The sequence below is a fragment of the Mus pahari genome, chromosome 10, assembly GCF_900095145.1.
Source record: "Mus pahari chromosome 10, PAHARI_EIJ_v1.1, whole genome shotgun sequence".
Taxonomy (NCBI): Eukaryota; Metazoa; Chordata; class Mammalia; order Rodentia; family Muridae; genus Mus; species Mus pahari.
The window spans coordinates 29,854,725-29,876,657 of NC_034599.1; the positions used below are offsets into that span (position 1 = coordinate 29,854,725).

A 21,933-nucleotide genomic window follows, 5' to 3' on the forward strand; every position below is an offset into this window, starting at 1 on the left:
GGGGAGAGGAAGGAGGGGCTGGTGTTTTTAGTGTTGGTCTAAGACATTCAGGCATTTCTTACTGGGAACTTAAAAAGACTTTGGGGGGTGGGAACTCTTCCTTTGCTCCTGGGAAACACTACACACACACACACACACACACACAAACACACACACACACACCTCAGAAGGACCCACATTCCAGCCTAGGCTCTGGCATCCAGGCAACAGTTATTCTGTCCATTTCCCCCCCCACACACACATACACCCTGCATGGCTTTCCTGGGTTGCTGGGTAGAGAAGAGCTGAGGGAATCAGTAGGAGGAAGGGAACTGCCCCTTGCTTATTCTCTGCTAGTCACTGTGTGACTGGGGCCTAGATAAAATGACACAAAGAGAGGAACCTGCCTGCCACTGTCTAACCTGCCTGCAGTTGGAGAACGGGTGGAGGGGGAGGTAAGGCTGGTAGATGGGGGCTCTGGAGTCTGGGACACACCCATCGCACAGCCTTCCTCCTGTGAGTGACAGCCAGACCCCGTGGCCTTGGGAGATGAATTGGCACCACTATAATCTGAGCTGGATCAAAGCGGGTACCCGGAGGAAGGGGGAGATGGCTGCCAATCTCACTGGTTCTCCGAGCCTGCTTTCCTTTATCCTCGTTTTTTTTTTTGGTTTTCTTTCAAGAAGCCCAAAAAAACATATATGTATTTGTTGACAGCTTTTAGAGACCTGTGAACCCCCTGGGGAGTCCTGGCTCCTGGGAAATGAAAGGAAAAGATTCTTTATGGTCTCATCACTTCGCCCAGCTGCAAAGCAAGGCATCACCCAGGTGCTACAGAATGTAGTCTCTGTGGCTCGGAGCCAACGGCTTCTTGGAGTTGAGGAAGAAAGCCAGCTTCAGGCCACCTCTAAAGCCTTCTGTGGACAAAGCTCTTACCTTGAGGTCTCCCATGTCTGCGCACCAGACAGAGAGTTATTTCCATTCCGAACTCAGAAGCCGTCTCTCCCAATACCTGTTTTTTCCCCTTGGCTGAGAACCACTCATAGAAATGCAAATCTGTTTTAATTAAGGTGGTTAATAAACAGCAATTATGTTTGCGGCAATTTTTGTTTTGTTCCCAGCATAATTTTTGCCTCTTCTCAGGATCTCTCCCTCTTAGCCATCTTTCCTGAGGTCTAAATCCCAATCATCACCCCAGGGACTGGGAACATGCGAGAATGTTTTCATCCCTACCCTCATCCTTCAACCAGTCCAGCCCAAGTTAGATGGAGATAAAGGGCAGTTAACTAGAAGTGTCAGTGAGACAGGCTGCACTCCAGGTGCTCTCCGCGCACACACACACACACACACACACTGATTGTGATAATACTGGGTCAGGTTTGGAGCTGTGGTTTCAACTGGCCTGACTGGTTGTGTATGTGGAGAAAAATATGACAGTAAGCTAGAGGGTCGTCTTAGACCTGTATAGGATTAGGCTATGAGCTCAGCTAGCCAGACTTCCTTTTTGCAAGGTAATTCCCACCCTTGGTGAAGGAATAGCGCCACTTTCCTTCTTAGCCCAACAAATACCCAATTTCTTAGGCAAGTTTGCCCTCTGCTGGAAAAGCAAGAAATTGCTTGAATTCCAACAAGGGTGCAAGGCTGGATGGCATTCCCATTCTGTCTGCTCATCTTCCTTGCAATCTTCTCTCATTATTGGTGGTTGCCTCGGACTCCCTTCCCAAGCTCACCATCTCCTTTGCAAAGCGCTCCTCATCTGCAGATAGAATTATTCTCTCTCCTCTGAAGCCAGCTAGTCTTTATCTGCAATACTCCTGTGGCACGAACACTCACCACCTTTCATGTTATTAATATATCCTGGGAATTCTGTCTTGGACATATTCACTCGCGTTCCCAGGAGAGGTTTATGACAGAATGCCTAATTTATCTTCAGCCCTCTACCTCGCACTCTGCCTTGCATGCACAGGTCTTCTGTAAACGTTTGCTGAATGCTTGGATTGGTGAACACGCTTCTGAAACCATCAAAAGAGGGTGCCAGCTGGGGCTCTGCCCTTCCTGCATCCCCAACATGATGTCATCTTCCCAACAGGACCCCCCATCATCTCCAGCACACAGACCCAGCATGCCCTCCATGGAGAGAAGGGCCAGATCAAGTGCTTCATCCGGAGCACACCACCGCCTGACCGAATTGTGAGTGCTCCTGGGAGGGAAGGTGGTGAGGTATCTGCAGAGCACCTACACCCCCGCCCCTAGCATCCAGCGACACTTGGGTGCCTCCAAAAACTGGTGCAAGCCTTGGAGTTTCCCTTCCCCTCCGTTAGAATGAAATGCTATCTAGCCGTGTCTTGAGATAGCATGCCCTGAAGATGAGCTAAGAGGAGGCAGCCTCCTGTCTCAGAGCAGTCAAGCTTGAGGGGTGGTATACATGCCTCCAAGTGCCAAGATTGGTGATTCAGACTGAATTAGGCACCCTGAGTGCAGAGGGCAAGTGAAAACAGCAGCAGGAATGGACAACTCATTTCTTTTCTTTCCTGGGCTCAAAGCCAATGTCATAAAATTGGTAAACTGGGTGCAGTTTACTGCCAGCAATCCCTGTGCCTCCCAGAATTATCCTCTTCTGCCTCTTCTCCTCCTGGTGTCCAGGAGGTACTCTGTGCCTTCCATATGGAGAAGCCCCCTCTAAAATGGCCATTGTATTATCCTTTCTTCCTCTAACCTCACAGCCTCCAGAGAAGACCAGACACAGCCCACCTAGCTCCCGACCCCCACCCTAAGTCCACCTTCATTGCACCTTGGTGTTTACATTTTTTTTTTATTAAGAAAGACTTAAAAAATTTAAACGTATTATCATTATGTGAGTAGGATGTGGAGGTGGACTGAGTGCTGTGGTGCACAAGGAGCGATCAGAGGACAACTCTGTGGGATCAGTTCTCTCCTTCCACAGTTATGGACATTTTAGAGATCCAACCCAGGACACCCGGCTTCTGTGGCAAACACCTAACCCACTAATCCATTTTTCTAAACACAGTGCCTCCCCTTCCTGCCTCCTCCCCCCCAAGTCTATCTGAAACTGGTAGCTGCTCCAGTATAAAAACAAAGGAAAGGAGAGCATTTTGTAGTACTTCTGAAGGCAAGTGTACTTGAGTAATCCCCTGCCCCAATGATGGTGTCTTAGTTACTTTGTATCACTGTAAGGAAACTAGAAGACCAAGTTCATTTACAAAAGAAAACATTTAATTAGGCTTACAGCTCCAAGGGTTAGATAATGTCCATGATGGCAGAGCAAGCACATAGTGGCAGAAACAACTGAGAGTCCACATCTTGATATACAAGCCGAAGGCCTACCCCCAGTGACCCACCTCCTCCAACAAGGCCATACTTTCTAATCCTTCTCAAACCGTTCCACCAATGTAGATCAAGTATTCAAACATATGCGCCTGTGGGAGCTATTCTCAATTCAAACCACAACAGATGGTCTTACTAGAAGATTGCCCAGAAACCAGCCTGCACTGTAACAGTGCTGGAAGGCTGTACCTCAGACAGGCACTGCTCAAATAAGAGCCTATGTGTGCCAGCGATGCTGCCTGGTAAACTAAGACATTGGTAGAAGATTATTGCTGTTAAATGTTGTCCCAGGCATCTGGTTCATTTGCTGTCTGAAAGATTCACACAACATTGCAAATAATTGCACGTAGTAACTATTACCTCTGTCTCCCCATTCACTTTTTTCTTTTTTAAACTGCAACTGTAACTTGTGGCCATTGTAAAAGATTCCCCCTCAACCACCCTTGAGCTTTTTTACATCATCTTTTTCTTTATAGCTATTTATTTCTGGGCTAGTGGCTCTCACTTGGTCCCCTAGAGGCATCCAGCAGTGTCTGGTGACCTTTGTGGTTGTCACAGCCGTGAAGGGTGCTGGCCTTCATGAGTACAACCAAGGATGCCACAAACAGCCCCGTGGCTGGGAAGGAAGCCAAACCCTCTCTTGTGCTTTCTGGCATTGAATATGGAGCAAGATTACAGAAATGGTGGACACGATAAAGTTCATGTGAAGTCATCCCTATAAACAGAGAGGTGGAGATGATGGAGCAACATCATTTTGAACATACTCCCACAAAAAACGAAATTCTCCAAACTAGGTGTGATGGCCAATACCATGATGTCAACAGTGGGAGGTGAAAACGGTAGATAAGCAGTTCATGGTTGTCTTCTGATACACTTAGAGCTGAAGAGCAATCTGGTCACAATCTTTGTTCAAGAATTTTAAAGTCTCTCTGTCTCTCCAAGGCTTAGCACCAAGGAGCACTGGCAAGGAAGCCCAGAAAAGTGGCCATGTGGAGGGCTACATTGCTGTCACAAAGGCTCCCTCCTTCCTTACAAAATGTTCCTAGTGCAGAAATACATAGGGTATCCTTCAGGGAGGGAAATATCCTCTGAGGTGTCCCCAACCTCAGATATGGATGGATATGCATGTACATGGTCAATAGGATATGTATACATGCAGTGTGTGTGTGTGTGTGTGTGTGTGTGTGTGTGTCTGTATGTCTGTGTGGTGTGCTATATGTTGTGATACATGTGTGCACATGGTATGTGCGATGCACATGTATAGTGGTGTGTGTATATGTTAGGGTATGTATATATGCATCTGCATTGATATGTGTTCTTGCTTGTATGTGATATGGTATGAGTGCACAATGTGTTGTGGCATATTTATTTTTGCATGCTGGTAGAATTCAGTTTCTGATGTGCTATTCGCTGTCATGGAATGTATATGTATACATATTTCAAGTACATGTATGTGTTGTATGTGGTTTGTAATATATATATATATATGAACATATATGTATGTTTGTACTGTGTGGTGTGTGATATGGTTGATATGCATAGATGGTATGGCATATATTTCTATGTTGTGACTATATTTATGGGAACAGTGGTACATACACACATGTGCATTGTGATGTGATATCTATGAATACTTCTGAATGCATGGTTTGTGTTGTGTGTATGTATAGTGTTTGTGGTATGTGTGCTTATGCCATACAAGTGTGTAATGTGTTGTTCATGTGTATTTATTTTCATAGTTTGTGGTATAGTGTGTAAGTATACTGTGCTTTTGCATATGTTGATATGTATATGGGTTTTGAGTACTTACATGGGTTTTATAATGTGCATGTGTGTTTTTTTAGTGTGGAGTACATGCATGCACACATATCAGTGTATGCACATGTTGGCCATATGTTTGACATAGGATCTATGTTACTGCATGATAATGTGCTAGTGTTGGTTGTTTATAGTTATGACATGTATTTAGGTTTGTAGTGTGTGGCATATGTATGCAAATACATATGTTTGTGTCGGTGGTGTGTGGCAGTGATTGTGAACATGGGTCTAATTATGTCAATATCTTAGAGGGGTGATACTAAGGTCCAGGTATGATCTCCCCTAATCCTGCACAATCCCACAGGCCTGGTCCTGGAAGGAGAATGTGCTGGAGTCGGGGACATCAGGGCGCTACACAGTGGAGACGGTGAACACGGAGGAGGGTGTCATCTCCACGCTGACCATTAGCAACATTGTGCGTGCTGACTTCCAGACCATATACAACTGTACAGCCTGGAACAGCTTCGGCTCTGACACAGAAATCATCCGACTCAAGGAACAAGGTGAGGGCTGCCAGGGTGCCCCGGGGACCAGGGAATGCAGGCCAGATCTGAGGATGGGGCTCATGCTTTTCCTCACTGCAGTGCAGCCTCACTTTGTGCTGCCGGGGCACTGACCCCACCAAGGGAACAAGAACTACGCTGAGTGATGCCCTCTGGGACTGCTCAGGAAAGGGTGACCACAGACTGAGCTTGGCTGATGGCGGTGATAAACACCCAATGGTGTCAAACACCCTGGCTTCCACACATTCTGCCTTCCCCTGAGGGCTCTGAGCCCCGAGTGCCCTTGCTAGGTTGTGCTTGGACATACATGCTGAGGAACCTAGCCCAAACAGGATAGAACAGAAGTCTCAAGAATGAGCCAGTGCTAAAGCTAAAGAGTAGCAATGCTTATGTGAGGGAGTGGGGGCTCGGCTCAGACCACTTGCAACCCCCAGGAGACATCTGGACCACTGTACCCTAGAGGAGACTCTGGTTAGTACTGGAGTACAGAGAAGCTGGATTTTGAGAGATGGGGAAAGAGGAAGGAAGCTTACCTCGCCGTAATCCACCACTATGGCTCCGTATGCCCACTGCCCTCACTCCTGATCAGATGCTAAGAACTTGGTCTCATGCTGGACATGGTAGCATGTGCCTGAACTCTCAGTTACACATAGACTGAGGTAGCAGGATCACTTGAGCCCACACATTCAAGACCAGCCTGGGGAAACGTAGAAAACCCTTGTCTCAGAAACAAACAAGAGATCTCCAGACTCCATTTAAAGTTCTCCAGCTCAGACTACCAAACGGAGAGTGCCAGAAAGATGAGAGCCAGTCCAGAGAAGTTCACTTAGCACATAGTAGCACTAGGTCCTAGAACGGGCTAAAGAGCGTCCCTCTGCCAGCTAGTTCCCAGCCACAGGGTTCAGGGGTATCCTGGACCTCTGGGTCAGAGGTTGGAAGCCCAGCAAGTGGTCCCAGCCAGACTCCCCCCACCCCACGCCACCCCCACCCCCGCAAGCCTCAATAAATCAGGAGGTGGTCGGTGATCACACCTACAGATCAAATGTCTCAGCGTCTCCAAACACCTCTCCCTAATAGGTGCTGCTTTGCATAACGCTTTGCATATAATTTGCATAATACCATCCACACATCATCCAAACCTCCCTGGTCCCCTGTTGCCTATCCTCCCTCTTTGTCTTCCCCCTTGATGCCCTTACCCCTGTGCCCTCCTTTAGTAGTCCCACCCCACCCCCACCCTCCCAAACCTCCCCTCCAGGTTTGGCTTTTCTCTCTGTCCCTTCCCCTGCTCCGGTGGGCCATGTCAGGCTGAATGAACTCAAGTTCAGTTGAGGGATCCTGGATCTATGGAGCGGTCCCAGAGACATAACAGAGAAGGGAACCCCCCCCCCTTCCTTCACCCTTTCAGGTGACCAATCCCCTGTCCCACCCCGCCCTGGCCAGCCAGGCCCTGGCTGTGGACGCTTGCTTTATTTCCAAACAGGTTCGGAAATGAAGTCGGGAGCCGGGCTGGAAGCAGGTACGGAAGGAGCCGATGAGACTGCCCGGGGTGGAGGGAGGGACTTGGCTAGTAGGGGAGGGGCTCAAAAGGGGGCAGGGAGGCTGCTAAGTTCTCTGTCCTCCCCGCGTCAAAGGCTCAGTGCAGTCAGAGCAGTGGGAGGGGGCTCCCAACAGCTGGCGTCCAGGGACCCCCAAACACCTGCCTGGTACCACAGCCCTGGGCTCCTTCCTCTCCAGGACGCAGCTCTTGCTCCCCTCTTACCCTTTGTCCTCAGAAGCCCTGGCCCCCATCCCCGCCCCAGCTTCCCTCTATTTCCAGGCCCTCCCTGACTCTGCTCCTCAGCACATCACCAGCTCAACATTGCTCCCCAGGGGCCTGTGGCCTGTTCCATCCATGCTTGCTGGTTCACCGCCGCCTCCCCTGTTCCCTGTATCCCCACCATGGAAGCACCATCTCATCATCAAGCCAACACTGCTGGACACTGGCCCTCCAGGGCTCCCATAGCAAAGTGCTCATCGGGCTCCATGGGTGGATTTGTTCCATCTAGACAACTGTTCCCTCTGAATGCCCAGGCAGGACACCAGAGGAGAACAGCAGGACTTGGTGAATCCTAATCCACAGGGCTGGCCAACGCCTGAGGGTCCTCTGTCTCAGTTCTCTGCCCACACCGGTTGCCTGGCCTCCGTCACTCTTTTAATGAGCTATATGTGGAGTCTACGTCCCCGCTCCCTGGACACACGTGCCCTGCTCAGAGCATCAATCTAGATTACAGCCAGCCCACAGAGCCCTTGTGGTCCATCCAGAGGCAGCATGCAATTATCTACCACCTACATCTTAAGATCTCTAGAGGTCCAGGTCCTGTGAGGCACTTATTTCATATTCCTTCCACCTCTGGTGGCTAAGACCCTCTCCTGCCCAGGCCCCTTCTTTGGATGAAGACGAAGCTAAAGAAGGCTATCCCTCCCCAGTCCCTCTCAAAGGAATCATCTTTCCAGAAAGAAATGGTCTGGAAAAGTGACCTAAGTCAAAATCTAAGAGGCCAGGAACAGTAAGGGATGCCACGGGCCTTCACAGAGCCCATCTCCTCTGCCCCTGCCTACCCAAGATGCATGCACCCCCTGCTATTAACAGTGCAAGAAAATGGGGATTTAGAGGAAGTAAGCCAGCAGTGGCCATACTTCTGCTGCCTAGGCTCCCTGGGTTATGGATGGAAAGTTGAGGCCTCGGGATGTTAAGAGACTATGACTTGGCTCTGAGATGAGAAGGAATACCCCTGAGTTTTCCTTAGGAAGCTCACTAGGAATCCCAGGAGTGCTAGAGCAAACACAAAATAAAGAAATCCAAACCACAGGACTAATGAGGTTTAACTAGGAACACCTGTTTGCCAAAGCCAGCTTGGCTGAGATCTCATCTCTCTTCCCCGGTCCTGATTTCTGAGTCCAACCCTTTCTGTCCTTGGGATTTGCCATCCTTACTTCCTCTTGGTCACCTCCTGTCACCTCGGTAGGTCTTGGCCGCCAATAGGTAGGTAACAAGAGAGAATTTGTGTGTGAATTCCAGGGTACCGTGACATCAGGCCTGTCGAATGGGTGCCCCCTACTTCACAGCAACAGCTTGGGGGCCAGAATTTCAGTGTTTCTTTCTCTTTAGTAAACAGGGGTCAGGGAGCAGAGCACTCTGGTAGTACTCGTGAAACCCTGAGTTTCATTCCCAAAACATCAAAAGAAAAAAAGAACAGTGATATTCCAACCAGAGCTCCAGAATGCCTCGCCTTCTGCTGGTCATCCAAGCCGCACTGCTGAATGTGGGTGGGGAAGGAGCTCAGACATTCTGAGGAATTTCCTCTTGGTTAAAGCTACTGTCTACTACTGTCCTCCCCACCCACAAAGAAACTGCTGGGCCCTTGGCTCTGCTCCAAGACATTTCCTCTCACTCTTTCACCTAAAGTCCTTAAAGACCTCTAAAGGCACACTAATGACTACTCCATTTTACAGACAAGAGACAAGGAGACATAGGGTAAGATGCTCAGAGGGTGTGATAGAGCAAGGGGCACACCCGGGCAGCAGTCGGAGAATACCAAGTGACAGATCAGTGGGGTGGAGTTGGGAGGAGAATGAGGAGACCTGGACTGACCTCATTCACACGCAGAAGACACACACATGTCCAAGAATGAATCACTGATATCTTTGGGCTTCAGTGTCCTTCCCAAATGAGGGGCTTGGGTTCATTATAATCCAGTTTCACCCTTCCTCAGAATTTCTAAGAGCTGTTCAGAGCTACTGATAGACCACTCAGGGCCTAAAGTCATGTTCTCAGGGCCTATGTGCATCCATAGAAGGCACAGAGCTTTACAGAAAAGCAGTCTTCCCGTCCCCCGCCCCCATGACCCCAGCACTACCTGCTATTCCTGCCCATTTGGCAAGGGCCAGAGGCAGACTGGGGAATTCGCCAGGGTGACAGTTCTGTACCCTTTGGGATGGGAGCAGATGGTGGATGTTGAAGGGCTGGCCTTGAAGGAGAAGGGTATGGAGGTCAAGAAAAAAGAAAGGACCTGAGCATTGTGGTAGGAAGGAAGCAGTGATGGAACTCCCCTGGTCCCAAGACTTGGATATGTGTGGAGCAGAGTAGGTCCTAATTCCCAGCAGGCCAGAGGAGGAAGTTGCCTCAGAGCTGAAAGCCCTGAGTTGTCTGTATGTACCCACCTTGTTCCACAGAAAGGGAAGTAAGGAAGTGGACAAGCAAGACAGGAGCCATTGCCTTTGTTGTTGTTGTCGTCGTCGTCGTTGTTGTTGTTATTGTTGTTGTTGTCGTCAAAGGAAAGCTATGGACTTATGATTCACTAACCACTACATGCATTATTGATCCCTCCCTGAATGCTGAAGAGAGCTAAATTAGGCTAGCCTCGCCCTGCATCTCCAGTTTTCCTCTCCCTGGCTCTCTACCCTGTTCTAGCATCTACCCCTTTCCCCTGGCTCCTCCCTACTCTCCACCTACCTTATGTCCCCTACCCAAGCTCAACAAGCCTATCCAGAGCTAATCCCCTATTGAACTGTCTGTGCCTGCCCAAGCCTACCGAGGCATGCCCAAGAAAGTCCCACATGGCAGTGGTCCGGCCCCAGCTTGGCAGGGGCTGCACCTGGGAGACTGGGTGGGGCCCTGGCAGGACCAGTAGTTTTCTCCTTCTCTCATCAGCCTTGTCTGTTTCTTCCCCCACAGAGTCTGTACCAATGGCCGTCATCATCGGGGTGGCCGTAGGAGCTGGCGTGGCCTTCCTCGTCCTAATGGCAACCATTGTGGCCTTCTGCTGTGCCCGTTCCCAGAGAAGTACGGGAGGGAGACCCGGGATCTCAGGGAGGGGGACAGAGAAAAAGGCCAGGCTTAGACTTCCCCGAAGAGCAAGTAAGCAGGAGTAGAAAGAACAGGGGCCACAGCCATGTTGTGAGCTCCTGGGGCAGGGATGGGTGTGGCGTACTGTTATGCACTTGGAGGGTGTCTGGCAGCAAGTGGGAACCCTACTGAGGCTGACCTGAACTCAACTGGCCTCCAAGTAGCAGGACAGGTCACTAGCCTGTTGGGCCTGTTATTTGGAGTGTATAGAAAACCTCAGAGGGAACAGGGTGGCTTGACCCTCCTTGCTCTGCAAAGACTGCTTGCTTAACCTGAAAAGCAAGCCACCCACACAGGGCACAAAAGCATGTGAAGAATTGCCCTGGACGGGCTTTTCGAGGTTTTTTATCTCTAGCAATACAGTTCTAGGGGCCAGGACCCTCTTAAAGAGCGTATGGACATGGGGCCTCTGTACTGGGCTTAGCTCTGGAGTTACGCGTGATTGGCAGGTGTAAGGGAGAGGTAGGATGGCAGCGATGATTTGAAAACAGAAGTGCCCTGGGCAAGTCACATCTATTTATAGCCTCCATTTCCTTACTGGTGATATTAGAAGCTTGGGTGGCATAGCTTTTATCACCCCAACCACCTCTGAGCTTCTAGGATCAGAATGCACTGAGTCACCGTGGAAAGCTATGATCACCTCGCATCCTTCACTTTAGAGGAAGCTGCTGATCCTCCTCACACATCCTCCATTCCCAGCTGAGCGACCTTACCACCTTGTGACTAGCCAACACAATAGCCTTGAAACCTCCCTTGCTGCCTTTCCATGGGCACGGCAAGGGAGCGTATTTCAACAAGATTTGTCTAACAGGCTGCTCCCGTAGCTCAGGGAAGCTCGATCTCTGTACTCTGGATTGACTGAAAGACCTTAAGGTCTTTTTAACATTAAGATTTGTGCCCTATAACTGGAGAGCTCAAATCCGGGCAGCAACAGACAGAGAAGACTTCTCAAAGTGAGAAGGGACTCAGGGTGACAGATCCTGGCCAGATGAAGTAGAGGGATGGATGAGGTCAACCTCTCCAACCACAGGACATGCTGCAGAAGCTAGGTGGCCTGCACGACCAGTCTTTGAGGCCCTTCCAACCAACAGTTGGTCTCTACAGAAGTTCTATGGGTGGGGGCCTGCAAATCTGACATCTCAGAGTCTGAGGGGAGGTTAAATCCTGAGGTGGAGCGGGGTGGGGGCAGGAGGGTCATGGAGGAAGGTGGCAGCATGGGGTTGTGGGACAGTTGATGTGCCTTGCCTAAAGATGAGGACTGAATTCTTTTGTCTACACTTTCCTATCTTATGTCCAGATCTCAAAGGTGTTGTATCGGCCAAAAATGATATTCGAGTGGAGATTGTGCACAAGGAGCCATCCTCTGGTCGGGAGGCTGAGGACCACACCACCATCAAGCAGCTGATGGTAAGAGCACAGCCTATGTCCCACTCCATCCTGAGAACACAGACTTCCTGATGCTCTCCATGCTGACAGGCAGCACATCCAGGCAAACTCCTCCTGCCCCCAAAGTGAGCCAAGCATGCACTCAGCCAATGAGCATTTATTTGTGCATCTGTGACGTGATGGAGGAGATTCAAACACATCTTTGACCTGGATCCTGACCATTGAGTAAGGAAAGAACCTGTGCTTGAATTCACATGTGTGGCTGCATACAGACTCACATGGGGAGAGGCATGGTATAGATAATTAATGCATTTTCTTCTCCTCTTCCCCCTTCACTCACACACACACACACACACACACACACACACACACACACACACACACACATGTCTGCCAGAAACCCTGGTTTCTTCTTGGGAACTGGGTATCCACCAAAAGAAAATGCAAAACTTCTCCAGCAACACCAAACTGACACTGCCTCTTCCCGATCCTCTCTGCAAGAACCAGAATCCTCCCAACTGTCCAGGCAGAAGCCTAGTCAACGATGCTGGAAGCTCGCAGAACACATTATATCGTGGTGGTAATATCTGGGAACAGTGACAAGAGAGCAAGGAATAAAGGACAAGGGCTTCTCTGAGCCCCAGTGACCCCATCTATGAAATGGACACGAACAGAGTAATATGCAAAGCCATCATCAGGATTATAGGGTAACAACCTGAGTACATACGGGGTACCGTAGAGTTTTCCCTCGACATATGTGCAGAGTTCTGTCCTTTAATTCCCAGGTACCCAAATCTGAATGTGTACGAGTATAAAATGCTATATAACATTTATACAGATGCTACCTGCTTCCTCTCATATTCATAAATCATCTCTACTTATGAAGTGTAATGTGAGTGCTGTGTAAACAATTACTGTACCATATTGCTTAAGGATTAATGGTGAGTAAAATATGCACGTTCGACACAGGCAATTTTCCCTAAATATTTTTGATCCATGGTTGGCTGAATCAGCTGTGCAGAATCTAGGAATGCAGAGGCCTGCCTTCGAGAGCCCAGGGATTGCTAACTATTGTGCTGCTCTAAATCCACCCACTAGATGGAGGGCAACTGCTGCCTTCTTCATCCCTGGCAGAGGCTCAAGGTTTCATGAGTGGAACTGACTTTTCTCTCTGCTATACTTTTTCTAGTCAATTGTTTTTCCGGTTCTGTCAATTCTGCTTCCAAAATATGTCTCAACTAGGTGCCCTACATCTCCTCCATAGTCACTGCCTTATTTTGGGCCTTGCCCCCTGAACAACTGCAACAACCACCCCCCCCCCCCCCAGGGCTTGGCTTTGGGCACTCATCACAATCCATCTTCCATGGCCCTGCAAAAAGTATCATTCTGAAACACAAATCTGGCAGCCCATGCCTATAACTCCAGCACCCAGGAGGCAGAAACAGTACTATCTCTATGACCCTGAGGCCAGCCTGAACTAATGAATGAGACTCTTAAATGTAAATCTGGTCCCGTGACAATCTGCTGAAGTCCCACAGTTGCTTCCATGTCTGCTGGATGGACTTCAGCTACCCAACATGTCATCGGGCCCCTTTGCCTCAAGGCACCTGCCAACCTTTTCAGTTCCATCTTCCAGCCAGACATACCTGGCTTTCCAGACACACCAAGTACTGGTGATTCCTGGTCTAGGAGTCCTTTATACATCAAAGACCTACGGTCTTTCTCCCTGTTCACCTCTCTGATAAATTTCATACCCTGCAAGAAGAACTGGCTCAAATGTCATCCACTCCAAGATGTTCTCAGCCTGCCCCCTCCTCACACACTGGCGAGCTGTGCAGCGTTTCTTTGCTTTTATTTTGCTGCACTCCCCTTGAGCCCCTTTGACAGTCCCACTGCTGGACCAGGGAGCCTCTCTGGATACTCCAGAGCTTCTCAAGGGCAAAGGTCATGCATTTTTTTTTCCCCTGGAGCCTCCCTGACACAGTACCTGACATAGGAGAGCATTCCTTCACACAGGATGGAAACCACATCCCACACCTGAGAAGGAATGATGCTAATTAAGCCTCATCAGGTCCACCCTTCATCCCTGATGGGCTCTTTAGTTCTCTCCCAAGGAGGTCTTCCTTTTGTCTCAAAGCCATGCCCTCAGGAAGAAGGCAGGTGTTCCTGAGAATCTGGGGCAGAGCAGAGGGGATAATGTGACAGAAGGGACTTGCTGAGGCTCTGTAGCTAGTCTGTCCCTTGGGAAGATAGTCACTGATCCCCTTCCTCCACACTGGGAGATTTTATACCCTATGATCTGGGAAATGCTCCATCATCAAGGGGAAGTGCCTTAGACGTTATATCTGGTGGGAAAGAACAATAACAATTTAGATGGAACCAGTACATTTACTGGAAAAGTGAAAAAAAAATAAATAAAACATAGTGCAATTAGTGGGGGAATAACAGGAAGGAGTCACGCTGGCCCACAAGACTGAGATGCAAGAGACAAACAAAAAACACCCTGCTCCGACAAGCTGAGTGGGAGCCTGAGCCAGGAGGGGCCCTGCAGGAGCGGGGCACCTTGTGTCTGGGGAAAGCATCCCAGTGGTTCCTGGTCACTTTATACATCCACCGTGCACTGTGGAAGCTTTGTCATGGTCTTACACCTCTTTACTCGGTGATTTGGAGTTCAGCTGCTCACTATGTCACAAATACCAATCACTGCACTCACTTTGGCCAGAAGCATGCTGGTCAGTGACCACAGTATGCAAGGTCCTAAAACCAAGGTGTGCCGGGGATTGGAAGGGAGCAGGGTCTTTCCCCCAAGGCTGTTTGGCACACAGGGAAGACAGTTTTCCAGTTCATTTGAGTCACTGCTGTGAGGGAGAGGCGTAACCTATTTTGCTAGTCGGCTTTCTGTTGCTATGACAGAACACTGAGAAAATCGGGGCTGGGGGATGGCCCAGTCCATATGGTGTTTTGATACACAAACACGAGGACCTGAGTTCAGTTTTCTCAGAACTCATGTGAAAAAAAGCAAACACCAGCAATCAAAGTCTTGGGGAAAGCCGGGCGTGGTGGCGTACGCCTTTAATCCCAGCACTTGGGAGGCAGAGGCAGGTGGATTTCTGAGTTCGAGGCCAGCCTGGTCTACAGAGTGAGTTCCAGGACAGCCAGGGCTATACAGAGAAACCCTGTCTTGAAAAAACCAAAAAAAAAAAAAAAAAGTCTTGGGGAGGTGGAGACAGGAGTCAGGCTAGCTACACTGGTGAGTCCTGGGCTCAGTTATCAACCTTGCATCAAAAACTAAGATACTCAATGTTAACCTCTGACCTACACACACACACACACACATGCCTATTAGAGAGAGAGAGAGAGAGAGAGAGAGAGAGAGAGAGAGAGAGAGAGAGAGAGAGAGATTAACTAAAAAAATAAAAGAGAGACAGTTTCTTTTGGCCCATGGTTTCTGTTCATGTTCATGTGGCCCTGATGCCTTCAGACCTGCATCAAGGCAGAATATCACTACAAAAGCATGCAGCAGAGAAGACTGTTTATCTTATGCTGGCTAGAAAACAAGAAGAGACAAGAGGGGGGCCTGGTTCCAGTTCTAGGGCACACCTCCAGTGACCTCACTCCCTTCTCCTAAGCCCTACCTACTAATAGCGCTGCATCGTAAGGATACTAAGCCTTGAACACATGGCCTTTGGGGAGATAGTTCAGATCCAATCCATAGCACCGATGTTGCCAGCATCTCCACTGGGATTCCTTCCAACATCCTAGCACTGATTGAAAGACTGCCATAAAGAGCCTGTTGTATAGCTGGTGTTGATGTTCTGTGGGACTTACTTATCTCAAGCACATCTCCCAGGTAAGCAGAGTTGTCGTCCTGCACCTTACTGTGTATATATACAGGGCCCTTAGTGCAGGGCCTGGCCAGAAGTTTTCAACAAATATTCAAATGAGAAGTCTGGAGATGTCCCTGCCCGGTGGAAGAAAACATAGCCTCACAGTTATACGGATGCTTCATCCACCCCCACCTCCTGTCTCTGCCCTGACATGAGGGTTTCAGGACTATTACTGAGGTCTGGAACTGTATCCAGCTGTTTCGCCTGCCTTTCTGCAGTCTAAGACATGCAGGGGATACACATGGCCACCCTTGGAGCTCATTTCTTCATCTTCTCCTGGGAGGAGGTGGACTTGAGCTCCCCTTCTTTGCGCTGAGTAGCCGTTTTTTGGATTGTAGATGGACCGGGGTGAATTCCAACAAGACTCGGTGCTGAAACAGCTGGAGGTCCTCAAAGAGGAGGAGAAGGAGTTTCAGAACCTGAAGGTAAGAGCAGCCCCCCCGTGGGTTTGGACTACAGAGATGATGGCCCCATCTAACCCTTACCTAAACAAAGACCCACAGCCAGCAGAATGGAAGGGCTCAAGGCCAGCCTGTGGGGACAGGTGTCACCATCTAAGGGGGAGGGACTGAAAGTAGCTGCTCTCCTTGGCTCAACAGTAAGAAACTGACTTAAGGATGGATTCCTACAATTCTCCCCTCCCGAGGTCTTGTAACAAATAGATTTTAGAAGTCAGTATTCATGTTCTGGATAAATACACAAAAACAACTAAAGGCTGTTTTTTCAAATGATCTTGCACTGCCCCTCATATAAACCAGGTCTAGAACACTATCACCTTCCCTCCTGACAAATAAGAACCTGCTGGGGTCTGCTAGCATCCCTGCCATGCTAACCCTCGTTGTATCCTGGTCAGTACCCTTCCTCCCCAATCCTTCCTCTCTCCTTGCCTCCCCTGTGCAAAGTTTGGTCAGCCTGACCCCTGCCACAGCCAGTGAAGGCTCCCTGGTGAAATACCTCTTGTTCTTGCCTACCCAGGACCCCACCAACGGCTACTACAGCGTCAACACCTTCAAAGAACACCATTCAACTCCAACCATCTCCCTGTCCAGCTGCCAGCCAGACCTGCGTCCGACAGGAAAACAGCGTGTGCCCACAGGCATGTCCTTCACCAACATCTACAGCACCTTGAGCGGCCAGGGCCGCCTCTATGACTATGGACAGAGGTTTGTGTTGGGCATGGGCAGCTCGTCCATTGAGCTTTGTGAGCGGGAATTTCAGAGGGGCTCCCTCAGCGACAGCAGCTCCTTCCTGGACACGCAGTGTGACAGCAGCGTCAGCAGCAGCGGCAAGCAAGATGGCTACGTGCAGTTTGACAAGGCCAGCAAGGCTTCTGCCTCCTCTTCGCACCATTCCCAGTCTTCTTCCCAGAACTCCGACCCCAGCCGACCCCTGCAGCGGCGGATGCAGACTCATGTCTGAGGACCACGCACTGTGGTGGGGGATGGGCCGAGGAGGAGGACAGGGTACGTTTTTCGTTCTCCAAGGACTGGGGCTACTTTGCAGAGGACCCTAGAACTGGCCGCCTCCGGGGTGGCCTCCGAGCACCTCTGTTAACACCTTCCTTCGAAGCTCTGATCAAGCACAAATCTGGCTCCCAGGTGGGAAATGGAGAGTATGCAGCTGAGCGGATAGTGCTCAGGGCCTCTGTCTCTTGCTCTTCCCTAAAGGTCCCTCAACCGCCTTGTCCTCCCACGGGCACTCGTGGCAGCTAGAACTTTGCTTTTATGAAACTGCCGTCCACTTTCCTAGCTCCTCTTGCTGCCCATAAGCCATCCCTGGTACCTGTATTCCTTGCAGCCTTGAGGAACAACGGAGGACTTTTTTTCCCAGCACTGAGCTGCTCCGGAGACCCCAGCCTCCCCACTGTGCATAGCCCATACCACAGAGGTGGGGGGGCTGAGAAATGACCCTGACCAAAGGAGAGTCTGCCTGGGAGCCCGTCCCCACTTTGTTTGGTGTTTGTGTCTGTATTCTTGCAGTTCCGTTTTTGGACTTGATACCTCTGCGCTTGGTGGTGGGACTGGCCCGTCAGAGTCTAGTGTCCTCAGAGCTGAGGAAGGGAAAGAGGGAGAATGTGAACTCCCGGAGAACAGCTGGCCCAACACACCCTGTGCCAGGCTGTGCAGTTCAGAGCTCTTGCCCTCATTCTCGCCCCTCTGCTCCATGTTCTCCCTTCCTTCCCACAGCACAATCGAGTTAATCCGAGGAGTGTGAGAACTTCTCCGGTCAGGGTTGGTTGAACAGTTACTGCAGCGTTGCTTCCTGGAGATGTGGGTTTGAGGGGGTGCTGAAGTCCTCCAGACTCTTTCAGCTGATAACCACAAGGAACAATGATCCATTCTCCAGTAGACAGGACTCTGTGTGCAAGAGGGACAGTTTTCTTCACCTCTTTCCCATCACTCCCCACTTAAGAATAAACGTTAGGGCCATTACCCCCAACAAACCTGTTCTGTGCTTTTGTTTCTGCTTGTGCCACAGGAAGACCCCAAGAGTCCAAGTACATTGTGGGAGCTCGGGATTTTTGGTTGGTTGGTTGGAGGCTTTGTTGTTGTTGTTGTTGTTGTTGTTCTATGTTTTGTTTGCTTCACTTCAGTTCTCCCCAGGGAGGGAAGGTCATTGTTGGGGCTGGTTGTGGTCATAATATAACCTACAAGTTAACTCTCTGTTTGTGGATTAGAGGGGAAAAAAATAGGTTTCACCAAACACCAACTTCAAATCTTGACAAATGTAGCTAAGTCAATACCATGACTTTGGACACTGGCTAGATCCTTCTAGCCTTTTACAAAAAGCAGGCCCTCTTGCAAGTCTATAGATCACCACCAATACTCCAACACTCAAGTATAGGACTCAAAAAGAAAAAAAAAAAAAAGACCCAGAGTATACTCTCCTAGGTAGAAAACTAAATATAAAAGAAAAAGAAAAAGAAAAGAAAAAAGAGAAAGGAAGGAAGGAAGGAAGGAAGGAAGGAAGGAAGGAAGGAAGGAAGACACAAGCTTAATGGGCTGGAGAGATGGCTCAGTGGTTAAGAGCACTGACTGCTTTTCCAAAGGTCCTGAGTTCAAATCCCAGCAAACACATGGTGGCTCACGACCATTCGTAATGAGATCTGATGCCTCTTCTGGTGCTTCTGAAGACAGCTACAGTGTACTATAATAATAAATAAAATAAACCTTTAAAAAAAAGAAAGAAAGAAAAAGGAAGGAAGGAAGGAAAGAAAGAAAGAAAGAAAGAAAGAAAGAAAGAAAGAAAGAAAGAAAGAACTAAACATCATCATAGTGGACAGAAGAAATGAATTAGTGTTTTAGTACAGGGAGTGGGGTTCAGATTGAACGCTCAAGAACCCAAATTGTTCCTAAGGATGGGAGGACCTCATACAGTTGGACCTCACTGTATCTGTCTTCAGACACACCAGAAGAGGGCGTTAGATCTCATTAGGGATGGTTGTGAGCCACTATGTGGTTGCCGGGATTTGAACTCAGGACCTTCGGAAGAGCAGTCAGTGCTCTTACCAGCTGAGCCATCTCACCAGCCCTCAATTATATTTCCTAATGCTTCCAAATTCCCTCTGTTCCCTTGATATCATCCTCGGCTGTCCCCAAGATGGAAGGATAAGAAACCCATCAGAAACGAAACTGCGTCCTGCCGCTGGTACCGTGCTGGCTTGTCACAGACTCTGGGATTGCTGAACCCTATCTTCTCTAGGTTCATCTCAATAGGAATTCCCTCTTCTCATATACATTCACCCTTTGCCAATGGGGAACAAAGACCCAGGACTGCATGTTAACTGCGTTCATGTGTCAGGATAAGGGAGAAATGACTAAAGAGGATTGACCCATTAATTTCCCCTGGTCTTTCACTTGGACATGGTGGAATAAGCTACTTCCTAACCCTAACCACAGTCCTTTCCTCTAGATCCTTTTCTCTCCTTCTCCTTCTTCTCCTCCTCCTCTTCTTCTTCTCTCTCCCCCCTCTCTTCTCTCTTCTCTCCTTCTCCCCTCTAAAATACACACACACACACACACACACACACACACACATATACTGAACTTTTTTTTATTTATGTGAGTACACTGTAGCTGTCTTACCAGAAGAGGGCATCAGACCCCATTACAGATGGTTGTGAGCCACCATGTGGTTGCTGGGAATTGAACTCAGGACCTCTGGAAGAGCAAGCAGCCAGTGCTTGTAACTGCTGAGCCATCTCTCCAGCCCAACATATACTGAACTTATAGGGTAGAAGTAGCCATTATTTTCTGAAATCATGGACTATGACACAATAATTAGAACAGGAAAGAAAACTGTCCCATGGAACAAAATTAGCCCATCACCCTCCAGGGCCTTGACATGTTCTGAGGGGTGAAAAAAAAATGTAGACAATCACAAAGGACAAAGAGACAGCACCAAGGTGACCCCAATCAGACTAGGCTGTGCAATGACCAACTCTCCCATGCACAGACACAGCAAGAACTGCAGAAGAAACAAGTCACCCAGTGTTTGTAAGAAAGTAGAACGTGGACAGGAAAACATGCAGTGGACTGGATGCTTAGAGTTTGGGGTGGGGTGGACTCTGGAACACTGAGAAGGAGCCCAAATGTGTTCACCCCTCAGTTTTCTCCAGCCTTGCTGACTCTCACAAGAAGTGGAGGTAGAGAAAAGATAGTAAAGTGGGGAGAAGGGAGGGGGTAACCCTGTGTTATGAAATGAGTGCTCTATAGTTACATTATACTGAATCCTTACAATTCCATAAAGCATCTTCCTTTCTTCGTTTTTTATTTTCATTTTCTGGTTTTGGCTTGTTTGTACTTGTTTGTTTATTCTCAAGACAGGGTTTCTCTATGTAGCCTGGCTGTCCTGGAATCTGCTCTGTAGACCAGGCTGGCCTTGAACTCACCAAGATTCACCTGTCTCTGCCTCCCGAGTACTGGGAGTAAAGGTGTGAGCCACCACCCCACCCCCCAGCTGCATCCTCACGTGGAAATGAGGCTTAAAGAAGCCAAAAGATTTGCTCAAGACCACAGAGATCATAAAAGCAAATGTAAGATTTGGACACATTTAACTGCCAGTACACGATGTCTCTGCGCTGCAGTACGAGCACAAAGTCACTTTCTCCAGAGTGCTGGTGGAAGCGGCTAACAGTAATGGCCACATGCTACTCAGGGCAGGCTGGACAAGGACAAGTCACAACTCCCTCAAGGAGGCTGGCCTTCAGCCTCCACCTTAAGTCCCTGGATGACCTGGAAAGACCACAAATTCCCTGAGAAACAAAGCCATTCTGTGTGCCACCCCCTACTCAGGCCAGGATCCAGTTTTCTGATATCTGGGACTTCATTATTGGCTCACACAGTCACTGGACAAGAGCCCAGTTTCTAATTCTCAGGCTTGCTATCAGTCTGCAAAGGCCAGGGTTATTTCCACTGCCCTTCAACTGCCTCCGATTAGGAAGTGCTCTCCAATGAAGAGCTAAGCTGCCACACTAAATCTGTTTCTGAGAAGTCTGTTGATACAAGTCATTATAAAGCACCCATTATAAAGAAACCGCCTTTGAGTTTCAGGAGCGCTAAGGACTCAAGGAAATGAAGCAAACAGCCTGATGCAGACAGGTCTGGTGTTGTCCTTGGATGGTTTCTCAGAACGGAGTGGAGCTAACAGGAAATTCATCCCTCACTTCCTGGTCGGGGAGGAAAATATGCTGGTGTGGTATTTGCTATTATGAAGCAGGAAGTGAAACAGAGGGTTCACATCCACCAGATTGATTAGAGCGTCCCAGGAATGTGTGATTTGTGTGATGTGTCCGTCAAGGGGAAAAAAGAGGAAAGGAGGTGCTGCCCTTAGATTCCGCTCTACAAACTTTCCCCATAAGACAATATTTTTTTAATTAAAAAAATTTTAATTCAAATATAAATTGTTTAAAGGGCCTGTAAGTTTGTCTATTAAAGGAAAAACATTTAAGCATAAACTAATGACAAGGCTCTAAAAATATCAAATTTCCTTCTTCTATACAAAGGTCTTTTGAAAGCACTTTTTTTTTTTTTTAATTCGAGATCCCCCTGCCTCTGCCTCTGCCTCTCTGCCTCTGCCTCTGCCTCTGCCTCTGCCTCTGCCTCTGCCTCTCTGCCTCTGCCTCTCTGCC

At 48.9% G+C, this 21,933-nt stretch overlaps 1 protein-coding gene across 2 annotated transcripts in view; it reads left to right on the top strand.

Moving 5' to 3' along the window:
* Positions 1-18,650, top strand: part of Kirrel3 (kirre like nephrin family adhesion molecule 3) — a 550,681-nt gene extending 532,031 nt beyond the window's left edge. Inside the window, exons 11-17 of one of the 2 annotated variants that reach the window (XM_021205875.2) lie at positions 2,069-2,169; positions 5,447-5,645; positions 7,126-7,161; positions 10,360-10,467; positions 11,828-11,937; positions 16,142-16,228; positions 16,779-18,240. In XM_021205875.2, the coding sequence (XP_021061534.1) occupies positions 2,069-2,169; positions 5,447-5,645; positions 7,126-7,161; positions 10,360-10,467; positions 11,828-11,937; positions 16,142-16,228; positions 16,779-17,222 (1,085 nt within the window). In that variant the 3' untranslated portion in view covers positions 17,223-18,240. Of the gene's footprint in view, positions 1-2,068; positions 2,170-5,446; positions 5,646-7,125; positions 7,162-10,359; positions 10,468-11,827; positions 11,938-16,141; positions 16,229-16,778 lie in introns of both variants that reach the window. The other variant, XM_021205877.2, reaches the window with a different exon arrangement.
* Positions 18,651-21,933: the final 3,283 nt, after the last annotated feature.